Raw genomic sequence first — 19626 nt, 5'->3', positions numbered from 1 at the left:
ATAATCTAAGTTACTATATTATACTGGACTACTAGTATTTTTATTATTGTCATTCCTCACATTTAATATACTACTAGTTAATTTGGAAGAAATGGGCTTCTATACATTTTGATGATTTACAGTGCAGCTGGTGTGGAAAGTCAGCTTTGACAGATATCTGATGACCTAAAACACGGTCATGGAAGGAGCTGCCCAATAGACGTGTCCCATTTTGTTTAGGTGGAAAGCAGGAGGCGTGTGGTAACACACCTGGATTATTATCAGCTGGCTTGTGACGCAATACCTCGTGCCGGAGTCGTAAATCATCGTCCTTTTCCGTAACTCGCGCGTCTCTAACGAGCGACGCTGCTTATGTCACAGCAGCAGAAGCAGTACCAGTCGGTCCGGCGGAGCTGAGGATGGGGACGATGATGGCGCCCGTCAAGCCGATTCTTTAACAGTCAGTTTGGTTGGGAAAAATAAACATTCCTCTCTACAATGGAAGGCCGTGTTTTTCCGGACCAAGAGCAGCTCTTGCAGTTTCTGAGGAGACTGAAGGAGGTTTTCGACGTGTGTGACGAGGATGCTGACGGCTTCATCCGGGTGGAGCACTTGGTGGACCTCGGTCTTCAGTTCGGTCAAGGAGACGAGGTGAGAGTCTGGGGATGATTGGATAACTCTCGACCGTTAGCCGCTTTACATACGTATGTTGTGTTTAACCAGCAGTCTGTCAGGGTTATATTTGTCAGTAACAAGTGGTGACAAGTAGACCATATGAGCATCTGACAGCAACAGACAAACAACCTGTCCTAAGCTGCGTTTTAAACGTCACAGGTGTGCCAGAGGTGCTAGCATAAGTGACTCACGACCTAGACGTTAGCCAGTAACGTCAGCGAATATTCTGGATTGGCGTGCTGCTTTAAAAAAGACTAATGACTGCAAACCCGTCTTGTTTGTCACTTCTTAATTGTGTTTGTCCTAATGTTGATGTGTGTTAGAGAAGCACTGCTGTGTGTTTTTCATACCACTGAAACTGCTTCGAGGTAACAACAGTAGAAAAGCTAAGCAGGCGTTTTAACAGATGCCCTCCAGCTCACAGCTATAGAAATATTTTTTGAATCAGCTCTGGACGTTTAGCTTCAGCTTATTTTGACTTAAAAAATAATTTGGTCTCTTGTCAGTCTACATCCATTTTGTGGTGTATTTTTCTTAATCCGTTATGACAACATGTATGTTGTGACAGCTTTTTGCTCTTTTCTCCTCATAAACTGAGAGAAAGAGATTCTCATTGATGCCACTAATTTTCAACATCCGTACAAGAATAAAAATGTTTATACAGTATTATCTATCACTTTTATGCCTAGTTCTGTTAGGCCACAGTGGACATTTCTGCGAATCATTAAGCAAGACCTGGTGGCAATATTTGATTTTTATATGAGTTTTGCATAATTTGATGTAGTGCTTCAGGTTTATGTGTAATTCCATCAATTAAAGGTATATAAACCTTCCTGTCTGGTTACTTTACCAACATAGAGGTCCTTAATTGATTTTCTGGGAAATGTACTCTTTCATGAGTATGTTCATACTGAAATTAAAGTTAGTTAAAATATCAGTCTTAATGATTTTAAGAGTGATGTGAAGACTTTAAGCTGAGTTTCATTTTCTCGTCATAGTTTTATCAGAGCACATGCAATGAGGTGAACTTCAGATTTCTGTATTGCTGTTTCATGGTGTGACCCCACCATGAACTGGTCAAGCAGCAGTCGTTAAGTCAGTACAATGAATATACCTGTAGAAGTTAACATAGCCAAAAAAAAAAATAAGTGCGAAGCCCCAGTACTTCCTCATTTAAGGCATTGTTTCCTAACATTATTTTCTTGTGACTACCTGATATAGAACAACTTTGCCTAGTTGCAATTTGCATGTGTATAAGTAATTTCTCATCTAATTCAACATTCTCTGTTCATTTGAATCATTTTAGAGGCTTGAAGAGGTGAACATTCCTCCAAAGAATGAACCGCGTTTTGTGTATTTCTTGTGTGGGTCGTCATATTGTCCATCCGTTAGATTCTGGACCACTGATGGGTTGGGATTTTAGTATGTGCAGTTTTCCAGACATCATATCAGTGTGACTCCATATTCATGCTGGTGCAGTAAGCCAAGCTACTTCACTATATTTCCATGTGGCTACACACCTATAACTGAACATCATTTTGTGAGCTTCTGTGCCGGCAGCCAAAATGCCATGGTTGCTGAACATGGGGCACGGTGTCTTTAGATTCATAATACTAAGAATGTGGTTCAAATTGGCTGCAGGTGTAGTAGGTGTCTTAAAAGATGTTGAAGTTGCAGAATAGCTAATTTTAGAGCTGACAGTACCAGCAGGGGTGTGGCAACCAATGGCAGCCTTACATTCAGTACTATGGAGAGCGCTCTGTCAGCCCATGATGCGAGATCGCTCTATTGAACCTGGGCTAGCATGGTTTCCACCTGCTTCTCATTCCTCATTTGATTGCTTACACCACGATGCCGCAGCTTCCTCTTCTATGCTGTTATCATATCTTAAGATTTAGAGCCGATTATCTGTTGTCATCAGTCCAAATGTTTGGCTGGCTAGTGTGTTTGGAGCGATGACTGTAGAGAGCTGCTGCCAAACATTAATGCACAGTTTCTCTGCCCAATATATCAGTCTGTTCAATCCATGGATTGTTTACAGAGTAAAGCTCTCTTTGTAACGGAATGTGGATACATATGTAGGATTAGACTGGAGACGGTTTGGACTTGGTCTGATCCTCACTGAGTGTTGTAAACATGGATTTCGTTAATTTCAGTATGCCATGAAATTTAATCTTCAAAGGTGTTGTTAGAGTAATTCACACATAATGCCAATATTTTTGATCAAAGTTACCTTACTCTTGTGTACAGTGTTGTCTCTGCCCACACTGCAGTTTTATGAATATATGGCTGTTTGCCAAACAAATCTAAATCCACCTGGGTGTTCAATCATCCATACATGCAACTGCATTAGCTCACAGAAACCTAACACAGTTATCTTAAATTACGCATACCATTTCCAAGCAGGTTTCTGCTTTTTCATTGCCAGCTGAAAAAAAAACAAATAAAACCAGTGAACCTGCATTAATTGGAAATAAATCTTAAAACAGTAATATAAACTATATGTTGTAGCACAATTTTTGTTCATTTTTGCAGTTCACTAAAAGTGATAGTTCCAGGTGAGGGACTAGTCTTCTTTTAAGTGAAGAATACTACCATCCAGTTCCTTGGATAATTGTTATTGCTGTGTTAGAATAACTATGTTTGGTCACATCAGGTTATGTGGAGACAGATGTGTAAAACATGAGCTCGGAATAGAAAGAAAAATGAAGTGGAATTTTTCTTTAAGCTGTCATGGCGGCTGAGCACTCTGAACACATCACTAAAAATAACTCAGTCGTACTAAGAGTAAGCTGCTTCTTCATCTTCCTCCTCCCCTCTCGCTGTTTCTCTCATCTCGGTGTTCTTTGTCACCGTGGCGACGAGTGCTTTGCTGAGCGGATTGGTCGATTAATAAGTAATGAAATGATCCGCCTAGCTGCTGAAAACAGCCAGTGAGGTAGAGTTTACTGCACCGGTTCTGTATTTACATTAGTTTCATATGGAAAACAAATTCTCTCCAGTGACACTAATCACCATAATCACCCAAAACTGGTCACCATATAGAAGTCAGTTTCTATATTCACTACTGTGAACATCATCTTGCCACTTATTCTTCATGTTTTAACCACACTGCTGTTCCTGCACTCTATGCTTGCATAAATACAGTAAGCACTAGGGATTGTCTCATATATATATAAATAGTAAATGTTTGCTATTTCAGTATTTGATTCTTGATTCTCTAAAATACAAGCTGGTATCATGCTGCACTAAAAATAGAAAACTTAAAATAAAACAAATTCCTCATGGTTTGGTTGTCACATAGCAAATACATACTTCTTATTACAAAATAAGAAGTATGTATCTTTTTAAAAAATGTTGTACAATCTGGTTTTATCTAGAGATGTTCCATTATGATTTTTAATAAGACTTGCCATGGATGGATAATGGATGGATGTTTTTTTTAACAACAGTATTAACCCTGTATGATATTATTGCTGTCATTGCTGTATGGCCTGGCTCAGGTCTCTGGTTCTTCCAAGCAGTGTCCTGTCTCTGGGACAGTAAATTAAGGGCTATTAGATAAAAATACAAATAGTGACCTCTGTGTAAGAGCTTCGTAATAATGTGCTGAGGGATTATTTGACACTGGTTTCTGCCTGTCTGACATTAAAGAGTCTGTGAGTGTTTGACATTAAATGGATGACACAGAGCCGTATTAGCTTTAGACGCAGCATGCTGACATTTGCATTTAAATCTGTCTGATGATGTGACACTGAGTTGTGTTTGTGGGTGTGTGTGAAAGAGAGAGAGAGAGAGAGATAACAATTGTCAGACAGCGTGTGGATCTGTAGATGACGGTCTGGTCCCACAGTGTACACTTTGCTCTTGCTCATTTTGATCTGTTTATCCAGACTCAGAAACCCTCTCCCATCAAAGCTAATTTCAGCATCAAAGCGCATGTGTCCAAGTGGTATTCATAACACGTGCTCTGAGAATGACTGTCAGAGTCAGTGCCATAATCTTCTGATGTGTGACTGCAGAGTTATTTCAGCCAAAGGAAATGTTACCTCAACTGTATTGGAAGCGTAGCTGAGTTGAAGGAGCAGAAATAAGCTGCTTTAAGGTGAAGCTGAATGGCGCTGTCAGCAGTGCTCTGTGCACTGGGGACATGTGGGCAAACACATCTTAGTTCATGACACAACTGAATGCAACAAAATAGCCGATAATGCATGTACATGAACAAGTCACCGACACAAGAAACCCATTCAGTCATTTAGGACCTGAGTAAACTCTATCTGCAGAGGATGACAGTGAGATGTGGCTGAAAAGCTCAGGAAAAAGCTAGGAAATTGACCTAAAGCTGCTATAATCAGTATTTGCACATTTATATACGTGATGCACTAGCTTGTTTTTTCTCTCGCTCTGTTCTGCTCTGTTATGTTTTTCACACTCCAATGCTTCCCTCTATTTTTAACTTCAGCTGTGATCTTTATTTTTACACTTCTCTCTGCTCCTCCTCTTCTTTCACAATGTAAAACCTGTTAAGATTAATTCACACAAATTTTCCCTGGTGCATAGAAGCTTTGTAAGGCGCCATGTAAGACATTCTTTCACCTTCGTCACCCCTTTATACATCCTGTAGAAGGCAATTCTGGTTTTGTTTGCTCTCTAAAAGAAGAAAGCTCACAGAGTAAACCTCTCTGTGACGAGTTTATGTGAAGACATTATCACTGCAGAAATGTAAAGTCGGTTTGTGCCGTCCTTCAGATTTACTGAGTAGACAATTTGATCATAGCAAACCTACAAATAATTCTATGAAGAGCTGCAGGTCTGGCTGTGATGATTTGTGTTCAGCTACTAAATGCTGGAATCCTCGTGACTGTGAATTACTGTTGCGACAGATGCATCTTATATAGAGATATATTGAACAGGCTCCTGCGCCTTGGCTGTTGTTGGGGTGATTCATTTGTTTGACATTTTAAAACATTGTAAATTTTGAAACGTTTTAAAACGTTGGAAATTTGCCACTGAAATGCAGCATTTATTTCACTCTGTTTGAGATCCTATCCAATAGCAACGTGTATCGTCATAGCCTGCTTATTTGATGATGTCTTGCAGCAGCTGATAGTCTTCGATAACATCCATAAAAACTGCATTAAGTAGCCCCTGTAGATCCAGTTAGTAATAAAATCAGTCTTTATTATTGGCAGGCTTTATTGTCCTACCGTGGAAATTTGGCCCAAAGCAGTCTATGAAGGTTTACTGTATCATTGTGTAGATTAGCCTGTGTATATGCTGACTGCCAGGAGTAGCAGAAGAAGTGGTCTATATGAGAACAGCTGTTTGTTTATCAAAGCCTACATCACACACAGTTAGGGTGATGCTTCTGACTGTAAACTCAAGTTACCTGAGCAGACCAAGGCTACAGAGCCCTCTGGAAGTGGGTCTGTGCAGGTGTCTCCCATATCCTCTGAAGTGTTTAAATATGGAGATAACCGTGCTCACTTTTAGAAAGTATTTTTAGGGAACATTCACAGTGTTGCACTTCTTTGTACACAGTGATAGAAATAGTTGTATAAAGAATGGAGAAGTTCAAAGCCTGCCTACTTTCTCACCTCAGCACTTCTGGCCAATTGTGCATGAGGCGGGTGTGAGTGTTTCGTTGTCAGTTTGTCGGATGCAGCTCTCCTCAAATTCAATCTCAAAACGTTTTGGGAGGAGTGTGTTTCGAATGCTGTTCGACCATCTGACGAACATTAGTTTGGATCACAACAGTCAGCATGGCAACGTGCTCACATTAACATTATTAGCATGCCGTGTTTAGCAGGGTAATGTTAACTGTACTTTCCATCTTAGTTTAGTGCTTTAGCATGACATTTGCTAATTACCAAATACTGCTGAGGCTGATGGAAGTTTTACAGTTTTTTTTAATCATGAACCTAAGGGAGTGTGCAGCAGTTTTTAATTTCATTTATTTCACTCAAAACCAAACATGCCACACTAATAGTGAAGCTAGAATAGTAGGGTAGGAGTCAACATTTGGGGAACTCTTGTAAAATTAATTGATTAAAAGTAATTGTTAATATATTTCAGTTTGGACCAAAGTTGGACCAGAGTTTTTCCTTCTGTCTCTCACAGGTGAAGAAGTTGACCAGATACCTGGATCCTAATGCTCATGGGAAGATCAACTTTAAAGACTTTTGCCACGGAGTGTTTGCCATCAAAGGTAGGAAACATAGTAGATGCATATGATGTAAAAAAGCGGTATATGGGATAGTTAGCTAAATGCTATATTTTATGTGCCCTTTCCCTCCCCAATAAGAATACATCGTAAGCTTTGCAAGAACTGCAGGTGAATCCCGTATGCACAGGGCCAGGCTAGCTGTTCCTGCCCGTTTCCAGTCTTTATGCTAAGCTAAGCTAACTGATTGCTGGCTATTGTTTATATATTTACATTACAGACATGAGAGTGCTATCAGTCTTTTCATCTTTTCTCTCTGCAAAAGTATTTTCCCCAAAATGCCAAACTATTCTTCAGACTACAGAATGGCACATTGTCCATCTCACCCTGAAACACAGCAGAAGGTGAGATGTAGTAACTCTTATTGTGCCTTATTTTTCCCCCTCCTCTTTCTTTTCTTTTCTTTTCTGCCAGGTTGTGAGGAGATACTGAAGATGGCTGTGGGTCCTCGCAGTGTTACAACCAACCAGCCGTCTGTTACTGACAATGGTTACATTTATCAGGTACAGTCTTTTAAAGTCTCTTGTTGAAGCTTTGAGCTTATTTTCTGAAGGTGGATTCAGAAAAAAAACATGAAATATTGTGTTTTAATGTGAACATGGAGACATTCATTGGCTATTTCAAGTCTGACTATTGTCTACAAGGCATTTCAACATTGAGAAAAAACATTCTAATTTATAGTGTGGATCATGATTGAGATTAAATAGACTGTGATGTTATTTTTTAACCAGATTGCCCAACCCAAGGTGGATGTATGCTCAGTCTAGCTTTTGATTTTGATGATTGAAATTATAAGCTCATTTTAATTAATTTTTGATTTAGGATACAAATTTTGCCCCCCCCATTTTGAAATCCGAATAAATGTTGTAAAAGTTTGACTTGAAAATTAATATCACAATTTTCCATCAATTCATTCATTTTCCACCACTTAGTCAGGGCCATGTTGCACTGGCAGCAGACTAAGCAAGGTGTTTTAGATGCCCTTCTCTCCAGCAGGGAGTCTGAATTTGAATCAGTGTTAACTCTTTATATTTGGGTTACATAGAGCTGTCTGCTCTATTAGTGAAAATTTGTCTAACTATCTCTTTATTTTTGCTTCTTATTTAAATGTATTTTCCTCAGCTTCAGTTTATTCAGTTTATTAATTTTTATCATTCCAAACATTGCATTTTTTTGGGAATATGCAATACATCATAAATCGCTGTTTGCAGTGTTGCAGTACATGACTGCTTATGTCCCTGTTAGAGATCAGCCCAACTGAACAGTTGCCTAGCAACAAGAGCAAGAGAGAGAGAGAGAGAGAGAGAGAGAGAGAAGGAAAGAAATATGGAGGTGTGGCTTTGTCTTGGTCTCATTGCTGTGAATGACTGAGCTGCAGTGGTACGTGTCCATGAGGGATGGTTGTGTTTCAGCATACTGAGTCTTCAAGCTTCAGGAATACAGTGGAATTTTGGATTTTGTAAACAAGGATACTGCATGTTTACTTGGATGACACTCTCACACACACACACACAGACAATGGTGTGACTGGTGGCGTGGGATTGGAGAGGAGACACGTGGCATGTGCACTTGATTGGTAAGGTGTGTGTGTGTGTTGAATTAAGAGACTATTGAGAGAGTAAAAACTGGATTTTGTTTTAGTATTGATGCAGTCCTAGAAGTAAAACAGAATTTCAGTGATTGAACTGTTAAAGCTTCTGTACACTCATGGGCCACCCACACAGGTGTTTTCACTTAGTTTGGTAATTAGACTCTTCTGAGAAAGATATTCCATGAAGCAAGTTCAGCCTAGTTGACTTTCTTTGGCTGAAATAACAGTAGTTATCAACTAAGAAGGAGAAGGAACACTGGCAGAAAATTGCTGATTGTACAAGTTTGTATGTTAACATATTTATTTTACCACACGGTCCACTCACAAGGCTCTGTTTGTTCTGAACCGGCCTACTGCACATTGTAGAGCTCTTAAACTTGATACACAATTTTTAAAAATTAAACTCAAGATTTGCATTTAGGTTAGGATATGTAAAAAGTATGATGAAATACTAATTTGAAATTAATTTTATGCAATTGACTAAATGTTATGAGATAAATGTCAAAAGACTAACCAGTCTTTTGAATCAGCGTTCTCTTAGCTGCAGTGAAACAGACACAGTCGAAAAACAGGACCTAACATGAAAACATCTTCTAAAGTACTCTATAGTTTTTTTTGTACCTTAATTGTTTTGCTGTATGATATGCTTTATAACATTTTGTTCTTCAGTTAGTTAGGTTGCACCTGTTGGAGGCAGGCAGCCTTCACCTTTATCGCTCTTATTCGTTCATGCAGTTCAGTGCTGGTCTTTCTGGACTCACATTCTGCTGATTAGATGAATGCTGTGTGTGCACTTCAGGAGAATATGCATGCATGACTGCTATCTAGTCTACCACAAAAATAAACAGCAAAATTCAATAAACGTAAACATCACACAAACATCATAGCGCGCACACAGCCAGCATTAGTAATGTGTGCATATTAATCACTGTAATTAGACACAACAGTGTCAGCAGTAGCCAGAATAATATCAGTAACCCGCCATGGTGGCTGTTATTAGAGTCTGTAAACAAACAAACAACTTTTTGGAGCTCGAGGTCCAGAGAGGTTAAGGTACAAGTGAGAGATACACAAGAGCGAAATCCTGAGCCTTTTTGGTCGAAAAACACAAGGATCATAAAGAAACATGAATCTTTCCACCATAGGTTCCAGTTACTGCAATTTTAAAACTGGACCGAGTAAGATTGACTGCCATGTGATTCTATCCAAATAGTTATTTTTTTGTACAGTTATACATCTGGTGTACCCCAGCACTTGGCTCCAGCTGGTCCAGACTCATGTAACATGTGGGGCTGCACATGTCCAGTACGTCTTTAAGACCATTGTAACTGTTTCTTCTATTTTTCTATTTCTTCTATTAAGTTAGGTCTAGTCTGTGGTTCTCATGCTGATCTTTCAATTTTAGAAACAAAGCTTGGGCTTAAGACACATGGCTCCAAACCTCTCCCACTGGCTTCTGTTGATATATCTTAGGAGCTGTTGCGTTACAGCATTGAGAAAAGTTTGGGCTGACCACTATCCACACTTTTTTCCCAGGGGGCTGTTAAATCAGTTTTCAAAAATAATAGCTTCTTCCCAACTCCCACTGACAGTGGATACAGTCCATTAACAGACCGTAAAGAAATCTGTGCTGCTTTTAAAAATCATTTTGCTGCCATGGGGCATTTTTTTTTATAACACCGTGATTGAATTAAATCATAACCTCAAACCACAGGCTGAACTACAGGGTAAGATTTTTCTACAAAGGTTCTGTTTATGCCCCCCATCCCTCTTAGTCTTAGGGAAGTTACTGATGCTCTTTTTCTTTATCTCTCCATAGGCTGGAAAACAGCTTCAGTCCTTATCTTCCTTGTACATAAAGGTGCAAACAAAACTAAAATAAAAACTATTGTCCAGATAATTAAAGTTATTACAAACTGCAGCTGTTTTTAAAGTTGCATGTCCCTCCCCTAAGTCCCTCTCTTAAGGATTTCCAATGCAAACTTCCATTTATCAGCTTACTACATAGTCAGTATTGACCGTATGATTTTGTGCGTGCCTGATTGTTGTGGACTTTGAATTGAATTGCAAGTTGTTGTTAATGTTAATGCCAGAGGTGCACTGCATTATGTTGTCATTTCAATGTCAACATCACCAGCTTTAGGTATGTTTCATTGTAGCTTTGGAGCGTGTATGCATGGAAGAATTTGCTGTTAGCTTATTTTAAGTTTCTCATTTGGTCTTCTCTTTGTCATAGATCAAAATGTCTTCTCCATCTCAGACAAAACATGTGTATAATTGATGAATGGAAGCTACAGAGCATTCCCTCAAAGACACTACCATGTCTGCTGGACTGTATGAATGTGTGTGTGTGTGTGTGTGTGTGTGTGTGTGTGTGTGTGTGTGTGTGTGTCTGTCTATACTAAAGAAAAACCCCACAAACCAAAGTACAAACGGTTAGAAAATCATCCCTTTTGTCATTGCAGATGAACACATTTACATGTGAGAGACAGGGCCCTACCACCTTAGTTAGGGGAGCCAGACAGGCATGTGCATAATTAATAACACAGAAATGTGGGGCATGCTGCATGCTACATTGTCATCTTTAATGTCATCCATGTTGTTCTCCAAGTTGAGGCAGACTGTGCAGTATAAAGTTGGAGTTTTGGCCATATCCTCTTAATCCCACCAAATTAAGCTCCTGTTTCCAGGATAATTAACATGTTCACTTGCACTTCACTTCATAAATATCCTGTGCAAACTGCCATTTTCTCACAAGTGCAGACTGAGTGCTCTTCGTTTATATCTTGAGAAGCATTAATTCAATCGACTCCATACTTTGCAGGTGTTTTGCTGAGGACCCAGTTGTTTAGACACGTGACTGCTCGTGTTTCTGAGTGCAGCAGGGGCTGTTTGATATTTACATCCTAACGAGTAGCAGCAACAGTAACAGTGGGGTGGTGCTTCAGGGCTCTGACAGGCTGTGCATACTAAGAAATGTGCCCCACTCACTATTAATGCCTCTACCTGCTTCTGAGTGTACTGTGACACGCTCCTGTTTAATTTTGTTTGTTTGTGTAGAATGGTGAGGCCAAGCTGGGCCCTCCCATTATCATGTGCACGCGATCCTACCCAGAATGCAGTGTGTATGGCGGGAGTTGCGTTGCTGACGGGGAGTGTGACATGGACAGCAGCGCTGAAAACGGCAACAGCTCTGACTCTTTGGACCCAACACGACAAGACAGGTCAGTCACAGCATTATCTGAAAATAAGATGTACACCTGCTATCTCACCTGTTTCTCAAAACGAAGTGAAAATGTCAGCTTCAAGAGGTTACTTTAAATTTGTTTTGATTTGAGTATAGCATTTTATCTAATTAGTAAAGTGCTTAAATAACCACCCTATCTGTTCTTCCTGCCATGCCACCCTAGCCGCCTGATTGGCTCTGCATCTGCATCTGTCATCTCTGGGGAGGAGCAGTTTGAGGACTATGGTGAGGGTGAGGATGTGGATTTTACTCCCAGCAGTCCTTGTCCTGAAGATGACACTCGAACAAATGGCTTCTCAGACCTTGGATCCTCCCTTCCCTCCAGGTTGGTGGCAGAGCTTGGAGCACATGCGCTGAATCACATACTCTGTTATGCAGTGCACAAAGGTTATGGAAGAGCTGCTCTATATACTCTACATAGACAAAAAGTATCCAGACACACCTCTTCATGGGGCTGTTATTCAGGGGCTCTGTCCCTTACCTCCAGTGAAGGGAAATCTTAATGCCTCAGCATACCAAGACATTTTGGACAATTCTATGCTTCCAACTTTGTGGCAGCAGTTTGTCGAAGGCCCTTTTTTGTTCCAGCATGACTGCAGTTCACAAAGCAAAGTCCATAAAGACATGGTTGGATGAGTTTGATGTGGAAGAACCTGACTGGTCCACACAGACCCCTGACGAGTGGAAGCTGTTATAGCTGCAAAGCTGTCTGTGTATTGAGAATGCAATGTCATTGAATTTCCTGTGGGTGTAATGGCCAGGTGGCCCAAAACCTTTTTCTATATAGTGTATATACCTATATATTTATTTATATTTTTATGCATTCTCTGGAATTGCAGTGCTGGGCAGACTCCTCAGAAGATGCGGCAGCTGTATAACAGTGAGCTTCTCGACATCTACTGTTCTCAGTGCTGCAAGAAAGTGAATTTACTCAATGACCTGGAGGCTCGACTTCGAAACCTCAAGGCCAACAGGTGTAGTGCAAACACACACGCGGGAAAACACACAACACACGAAGACAGGAGCGTTGAGTAGAATGATACAGTGGTAGGTGGTAGATGACTAGTAGAGTGTTGAGAAGATAGACTTAAGCTGCTGTACAGTAACAGTGCTCAGATATGCATAAGCCTTCCGACCAAATCCCATCCTTTTATTCATTCTTGGCACCAGACGTTGCTCCCACATCAAAAGGGGAGCCTGAGCTGTTGCTATAGTAACCCTTTCCCAATCTGGCGGGGTGGCTGTTTGCAAGTTTTTGTCTCTCGCTGCGTGAGATGCAATAGAATACAGCAACAAAGAACACAGTTTGTGGAAAACACCCACAGCCGATCAGTGACTGCTTGTGCCAGTTGTAGCAGCTCAGCTTTCATTGATTTGATGCATTTGTTTACAGTGTACTGACGAAATAACAGCAGAGTATTTGAAGTTGCAGTAATTGTTGTAGCAGCAAATAGCAATGTTAAATAATCTGATTATTACAAAGAGAGATAAGAAAACTGTGTTACTGTTTGCTTGCGTGACTCAGGGTTTCTCTCTTGTTTCAGCCCTAATAGAAAGATTTCCAGCACAGCATTTGGACGGTAAGTGAGCTGACTTTCCATCTAATGACCCTTTAAATAAAAACACTGCAGCGAATCTGCATAGAAAGATGGGCCGTGCCAATAACTTGAGCCAGATCACAATGATTGGTTCAGCACGTAGAAGCTGGCACATTCAGTGTAAGATGATGATGACCATCATGTAGAATGGGTAATCCTTTCCTCTGTGGGTGTTTTGGGTTTCTTTGTATGTCTTCCCCTCTCTACAGTCAGCTGTTCCAGGCCAACCACAGTGTGTTTGGGTCCAGTCAGGGCAGCAGCACAGAAGATCTGTTCACAGACAGCATTGACTCCTGCGACCTTGACATCACAGAGAAAGTACAAAAACACACACACACACACACACTCACACACATGCACACAAAATGCAGGCACTCGTCATACATTTTGGATGAAGGTCTTACAGAATTATTAGCCCAATTGTAAGGGTCTTTTTGTTCCAAATCCAAATCCGTTTTATTATTTTCACCTGCCAATTGTAGCAATGGTAGTGGGGCAGGATGACTCTTTGGTGTCCAATACTACTTGAATTCCTTGAATGCACACAGTCAACAATCGTGCATGTCAATACTGACTTTCTTCCATCATAGGGCTTATTTATTTATTGTATGTTAGTTCAAACTGTGCAGACCACTGGAGTAAACTGAAGTCAGTGTTATGCGACTGGATTCTTAACTTTATAGTTGTTTGTAATGAGGAAGTGTACGGATAGACAGATTAATATAAATCTGTTTATATTTTATCTTATTAATCTAAATCTGCAAAGTAACAGGTAGCTTAAGTCATCAAATGAACTGGAGTAAAAAGTGCAACATTTACCTACAAAATGCATTGGAGTATAAAGTAGCAAAAAATGTTAGTAAATTGTAGTTAGTCACATTCCATCACTGGTTATTTGATATTTTGACCAACATAGTCAATATCAGCTCAGCAATACAGGTGTCTGATCTGTTATGGACATTTTGGTATTCAGATATCTGTTTTAATTCATCCTAAATGTTTTAGTTGTAACAAGATTAAAAAAATAATAATAATGGGGGTTTTTTTTAGGTTAATTATTTTAGCAACTAAGGATTGTAACACAAAGTAGAGTTGTGAATTACAGAAATCTTAAAGGGTTTGTGCTGTGTTGCCAGTTCTTCTTTTTTATCTGATCTCTGCAGAGACCAAAATAAAATCCAATGACCTTGTCTCCTCACCTTTTCAAGGGAAATGCTGACATGCTGCACAATATGCATGTGTACTGTCACATTTAAGCCTGTGGAATAAAAAGCAGGCGACTAGCTGACAGCTAAGGGAACCTCTCGACCTTGTGTGCAGTGAGTTGCGGCAACACGATTTCCTGTTCGGAGGTCTTGACAGACGGTGTACATGTGTACCTAATAAAAGGACTCTGACATTAGGAGTGTCTGTGATGTATGCGATAGGATGAGCTAAATGACTGGTTGTCTCCCTCAGGTCAGTTATCTGGAGAAGAAGGTGACAGAGTTGGAAAGTGACAGTCTGGCCAATGGTGACCTCAAGTCTAAACTTAAACAGGAGAACACACAACTTGTACACAGGTATGAAAATTAATATACTCTTCTGCTCCTTAATCCTACACACTGGACCTTTTAACACAGAAGCATCATAAAACTAGACTATTATGTAGGACCTCCTTTAAGGTGTGCTGCAGCATGATGAGAGTCAGCTGGCAAAGATTCTTGCACCCCAGGCTGGAAATACATCAGTAACTTTAGACAATTAAAACATTGTAATCTACATTTTATTGTAGACTGTATATTGTACTCTCCAACAATATAATATTCATCTTGCTTATTTAAATATGTGTACATATTAAAGTAATGAAGTCTTATTTATTGATGATGGTGACTAATGTGTGAGGTCATATGAGAAATGTTCTTTTCTTCAAGACTAAAGAATACAGTGTTACATCGAATGGTTCACTCTTCTGGAAGTCGTTGAGTTTCATCTTACACAATCTGAAGCTGCGTTTATCTCCGTTGCGTGAATTATTGCGTGTTTTCACTGCATTTATTGTTGTTCTTTTCTCCTCTTTTTTTTTTTTTGTCTTTGTTTGCATCCCAGGGTGCATGAGCTGGAGGAACAGGTGAAAGATGCAGAGGCAAGGGCAGTTCAGAATCTGGAGGAGGAGACAAAGAGGCACCGGGATGTTTACAGCAAGATGGAGAGGGACAGAAACCTAGAGATAGACCTGCTCTGTAACAGGTAGGCTCCTAAACAACACACTATGAATGTCCACTGTAATCCAAACCCTGAAAGATGCTATGACTCTAGATCAGAGCCGTACTAGGGTAGATGAACAGATCAGCCACGTCCACAGTGGGTGGGGCATGAGCAGTATGAATCCAGTGCAGTACCACACCTAACACTCTAAAAGAGTGTTAGCATTAAAAGTGAAGGGATTCAGCAGTCGCGCTACATGTGTGGGTCACGGAGCCTGTGGAACACGTATCCAAGTGGTACGTGTTACCTCCTTTTGTTCATGTAGTTTGTTAGATGGTAACTGGCAGTGGCTGACAGAGCTTTAGTGGTTGTGAAACATAAAACAAGATCTTATGCCACAATGTTAAACTATCTTTACATCCTGATAGGCAACCAAGTTTTCCTGTGAACTGGCTTATTGGCAGTAGTATTTGCAGGTTAGACAGTGATTGACTTTCGAATTTGCAATGCAGCGAATCTGGCTTCTCCAGTGTACATTTGAATCTCCAAATTTTTGGGAAGCCCAGTGTAGTTCAGGTCAGACATTTTATGGGACATATATTTTGGGGTGGAGAGGATCATTAGAAATGCTAGATAAATGGTTTCCTCTCTTGACAGTGCGAAAAAGGAGAGTAGTCCCCCTTGTAAAGCTTTACTTATGTCGGATTTCTGTCGTGCTCCTTTTTCTGATGTTTTGATGTGAACATTAAGTGTGCAACTCCTTACAAATACTGCTACAGTAAACCCAAGCTGGAAAGAGTATCTTCAAAGGCTGTCGTACTGATGGAGGACCTGTCTGTACTGAAAGTGTGTGTCCATGTCCATACACAGGGTGCAGCAGTTAGAAGAGGAGAATGGAGAGATGAAGTTAAATGTGTGCAGACTCAAGTCTCACAATGAGAAACTGGACCAGGTGAGTGTAATTTACTAAAAGGATATTTCAGTTTATTAAAGCTTGGGTTGCTTTTTTTTTGTTGATTTTAGCCACAATGATCCTATGATTAATAATAATGCAGAGATCTGGCAAAGATAGAAAGATAAACAAACAAAAAAAAACAAACAGTGAGACAAATGGACAGGTGGACAAGGAGGATGTGAAAGTATTACCCAAACTTTCTGCTGTAAACATCCATCACTGCTTATAGACTGACTTGTTGTAGCCATGAGTTTTTAAAGCTCAGCAATATAGTGTTGTTATGGCTAATAGATATGTTGCTCCAAAACAACATGAACCAAACTGACAGTGTAAAAAAACAACTGATTTATTATTATTATTGTTATTATTATTATCATCATCTCTCTGCAGGAGAAGCAGAAGACTACAGACAAGCTGGAGGACACGAGTCTGAGGCTGAAAGATGAGATGGACCTCTACAGGAAGATAATGGACAAGCTTTGGCATAACCGCCATGAGTTTCAGAAGGAAAAAGAGTCCATGCAGGAGGTGAGGCCCTCTCGATAGCAGAAAGATTCCACAGCAAATGTCTGGGCGATCCACCTAATGTGAGCTTTTCTCTCCAGCTGATCGACGATCTACGCCGGGAGTTGGAGTATCTGCAGTGTTTTAAGCTGGAGATGGAGCATCCAGGAAAGGGCAAGGGGCTGTCTGAGTACAACGCCAGGACCAGAGAGATAGAAATGGAACATGAAGTCAAGAGACTGAAACAGGTTTACGCACACAGCACACACTGTCCCTCTGGGACTCGCATAACAAGCATGAAACATATAGTACGTACTGTGATGACCAGTAGATTACAGTATATTCCAAGGAGGACATTTGGTAAAGTAGAAGTCACAGAAATAGATAATTGTAAATATTGTCAGACCAATTCACCAATTCATTTCTATTTCAGACACCTGTGTCATACATATGATGAAAGTGCGGGGCATTGTGTGTGTGTGTGTGTGTATCATATTTAATATATTTACAGGAAATAGGCAGGAAACGTTGCACACTACAGGAAGTTCAGTTGCCAAGAGTTTTGTGGGATGCTGATAAAAGCTTGAAAATTCCCGAGCGTGTTTCTCCCACTACACCTGTACTGTTTCATCCTGGATCCCCTCTGAAAGGAAGTATCATCTGTTCACTTCCTCAGGAGAACCATAAGCTGCGGGATCAGAATGACGACCTGAACGCTCAGATTCTCAGTCTGAGTTTGTACGAGGCTAAGAACCTGTTCTGCTGCCAGACCAAGGCTCAGTGCCTGGCAGCTGAGATCGACAACGCGTCCAGGGATGAGGTTAGTCTGCTGCTGGCGGACGGGTGTGATGCAGATGTTTGATAGGGCCAGCTCATCTCACCTGCATTTGTCACTCTCTGTCTCTCTTAGCTTGTCGATGCTTTGAAGGAGCAGGAGGAGATCAACCTGCGTCTGAGGCAGTACATGGACAAAATCATTCTGGCCATTCTCGACCATAACCCTTCCATCCTCGAGATCAAGAGTTAAACCCCCATCCACACACACACACACACACACACACACACACACACACACGTATCCTTGTTGTACTGTAGTTGTGGAGATTAGCTGCCTATTAGCTTGTAACTTAAAGTTACAATCCTTAAGATTTCAGTCCTGTTTGATTTGCTGACACCCCTGGTTACTGTGGCAACAGCAAGTGTAATTTTTCACTGCAGGTTCCTTCCTAGGCAGCACTCCAAGAGGAGCTATTTTGTCACAAATGCAACAGTAGAGCAACTGACTTATCAGTTTACAGTTCAGCCAAAGAAATTCATAAAACATCAGTCAATAATTGGCCCCTTTTCCATCATGCCACAAACAGTTGCCATCGGATTTCATGCTAATGATGCAAGTAGTCGCTCTGTAATATTTAAAAGTGATTTGCTGTAAGAAAAGGCAGAAAATTAACATCTAGTTTTGTACATTGTGCATTTTTGATCATTTTGATAATTGGGATTAACACTGACCCACTTTTTCTGACATCTTCACACTAAAAGCTGCTCTTGTTGCACCAGCTGAATACTTTTAATTTGAACTAGCAGCATTAGGAAAACCTGGGTTATTAGCATTAGCAGTAACTAAATACAACTAATTATGATTATAAATACAACTTGAAAACTGTTTGATTTCATGCAAATCCTGAGGATTATAACTTTAAACTCAAGCCTAAATTATGAATGTCTTAAATGTTGTCACTAGTTATGACTGAAACTTCTGCTCACAAATGTAGTTACTCGGTTGGACACGGACACACACACACACACACACACACACACAAACACACAATGTATATCTACACTACCGCAGCAGACCATCTTCATATCCACTAGAGGCAAACATGTATTAATGAGGCATTCTGTGAATCACTGTAGAACAACTGTGCCATATTTAATCTACTCACCAGTGTTTTATACTTATTTATTTGAAACTACTGAAATGTGGGGACTAGAAAATATTTGAGAATGCACAGAAAAGTATTTTGACATTCACTTTATCTTGTTTAATACCGGGTTCTACAATTATTGATTACAACTGGGTTGTCACTTTTTGGGGGTCCAGATGAAAACAGAGATTTAAGGAGATAAAACAATCAGTGATTTTAGAGCATCTTTCCTTCATTTCATGGTGCTATGAAAGTCACTTTGTAGAGACGACTTCAGTTCAGTACTCGTCAATATCATGCTTGCTGTATTGTTATCAAAGTATTAATATCATGTGGCAATGCCAGTCTGCTGTTACAGAGGCAAATTGATTTTCACAGTGTGTGGGAATGAAGTGGGAACTAGAGATAAGTACAGAGCTGGTGTCAGAACATGATTAGCTGTAAAGGCTGACAACGGGGGGATGGTGTAGCTCTGGTAAAATTTCAAACTCTCCTAAAGCACACTGTGTACATACTTTGTCAAATCTGTACGCAAACACAAATGGAAAATGACAAGTTATAGTTTTAGAGTTCTTGTTAGACTCTATTAAACTATTCCTTTGCCTAATAACAGTATCAGTGCTTCTGAAGCAGAATCTGTTCTATTTATGATTATGATTTGTAAAATGGTCAGAAGTAAAGTATTTAGTTAAATGGTCAAGACATGCATTAAAAACTGACGCGCCTTTTAGGTGACATCCTC

General features: G+C 40.1%; 1 protein-coding gene across 5 annotated transcripts; it reads left to right on the top strand.

Moving 5' to 3' along the window:
* Window positions 1–456: 456 nt before the first annotated feature.
* On the top strand, window positions 457–19420 carry rab11fip4a (RAB11 family interacting protein 4 (class II) a). Of its 5 annotated transcripts, XM_046414311.1 has the most exons (15): window positions 457–630; window positions 6775–6862; window positions 7292–7380; window positions 11529–11692; window positions 11879–12040; window positions 12555–12689; window positions 13260–13295; window positions 13523–13631; window positions 14772–14875; window positions 15402–15542; window positions 16371–16452; window positions 16846–16983; window positions 17061–17207; window positions 17636–17779; window positions 17870–19420. In XM_046414311.1, the coding sequence occupies exons 1-15, from the start codon at window positions 478–480 to the stop codon at window positions 17984–17986; spliced, it is 1809 nt and encodes a 602-aa protein (XP_046270267.1). In that variant the 5' UTR covers window positions 457–477; the 3' UTR covers window positions 17987–19420. The 5 variants fall into 5 exon arrangements, with proteins under 5 accessions (XP_046270267.1, XP_046270266.1, XP_046270263.1 ...); XM_046414307.1 differs by lacking the exons at window positions 457–630; window positions 6775–6862; window positions 7292–7380 and adding exons at window positions 8240–8257; window positions 8393–8453; XM_046414310.1 differs by lacking the exons at window positions 457–630; window positions 6775–6862; window positions 7292–7380 and adding an exon at window positions 8145–8257.
* Window positions 19421–19626: the final 206 nt, after the last annotated feature.

This window comes from Scatophagus argus, chromosome 16, assembly GCF_020382885.2.
Source record: "Scatophagus argus isolate fScaArg1 chromosome 16, fScaArg1.pri, whole genome shotgun sequence".
Lineage (NCBI taxonomy): Eukaryota > Metazoa > Chordata > Actinopteri > Scatophagidae > Scatophagus > Scatophagus argus.
The sequence above is the reverse complement of the archived record's forward strand: the minus strand, read 5'-3'. Positions and strand labels throughout refer to the sequence as shown.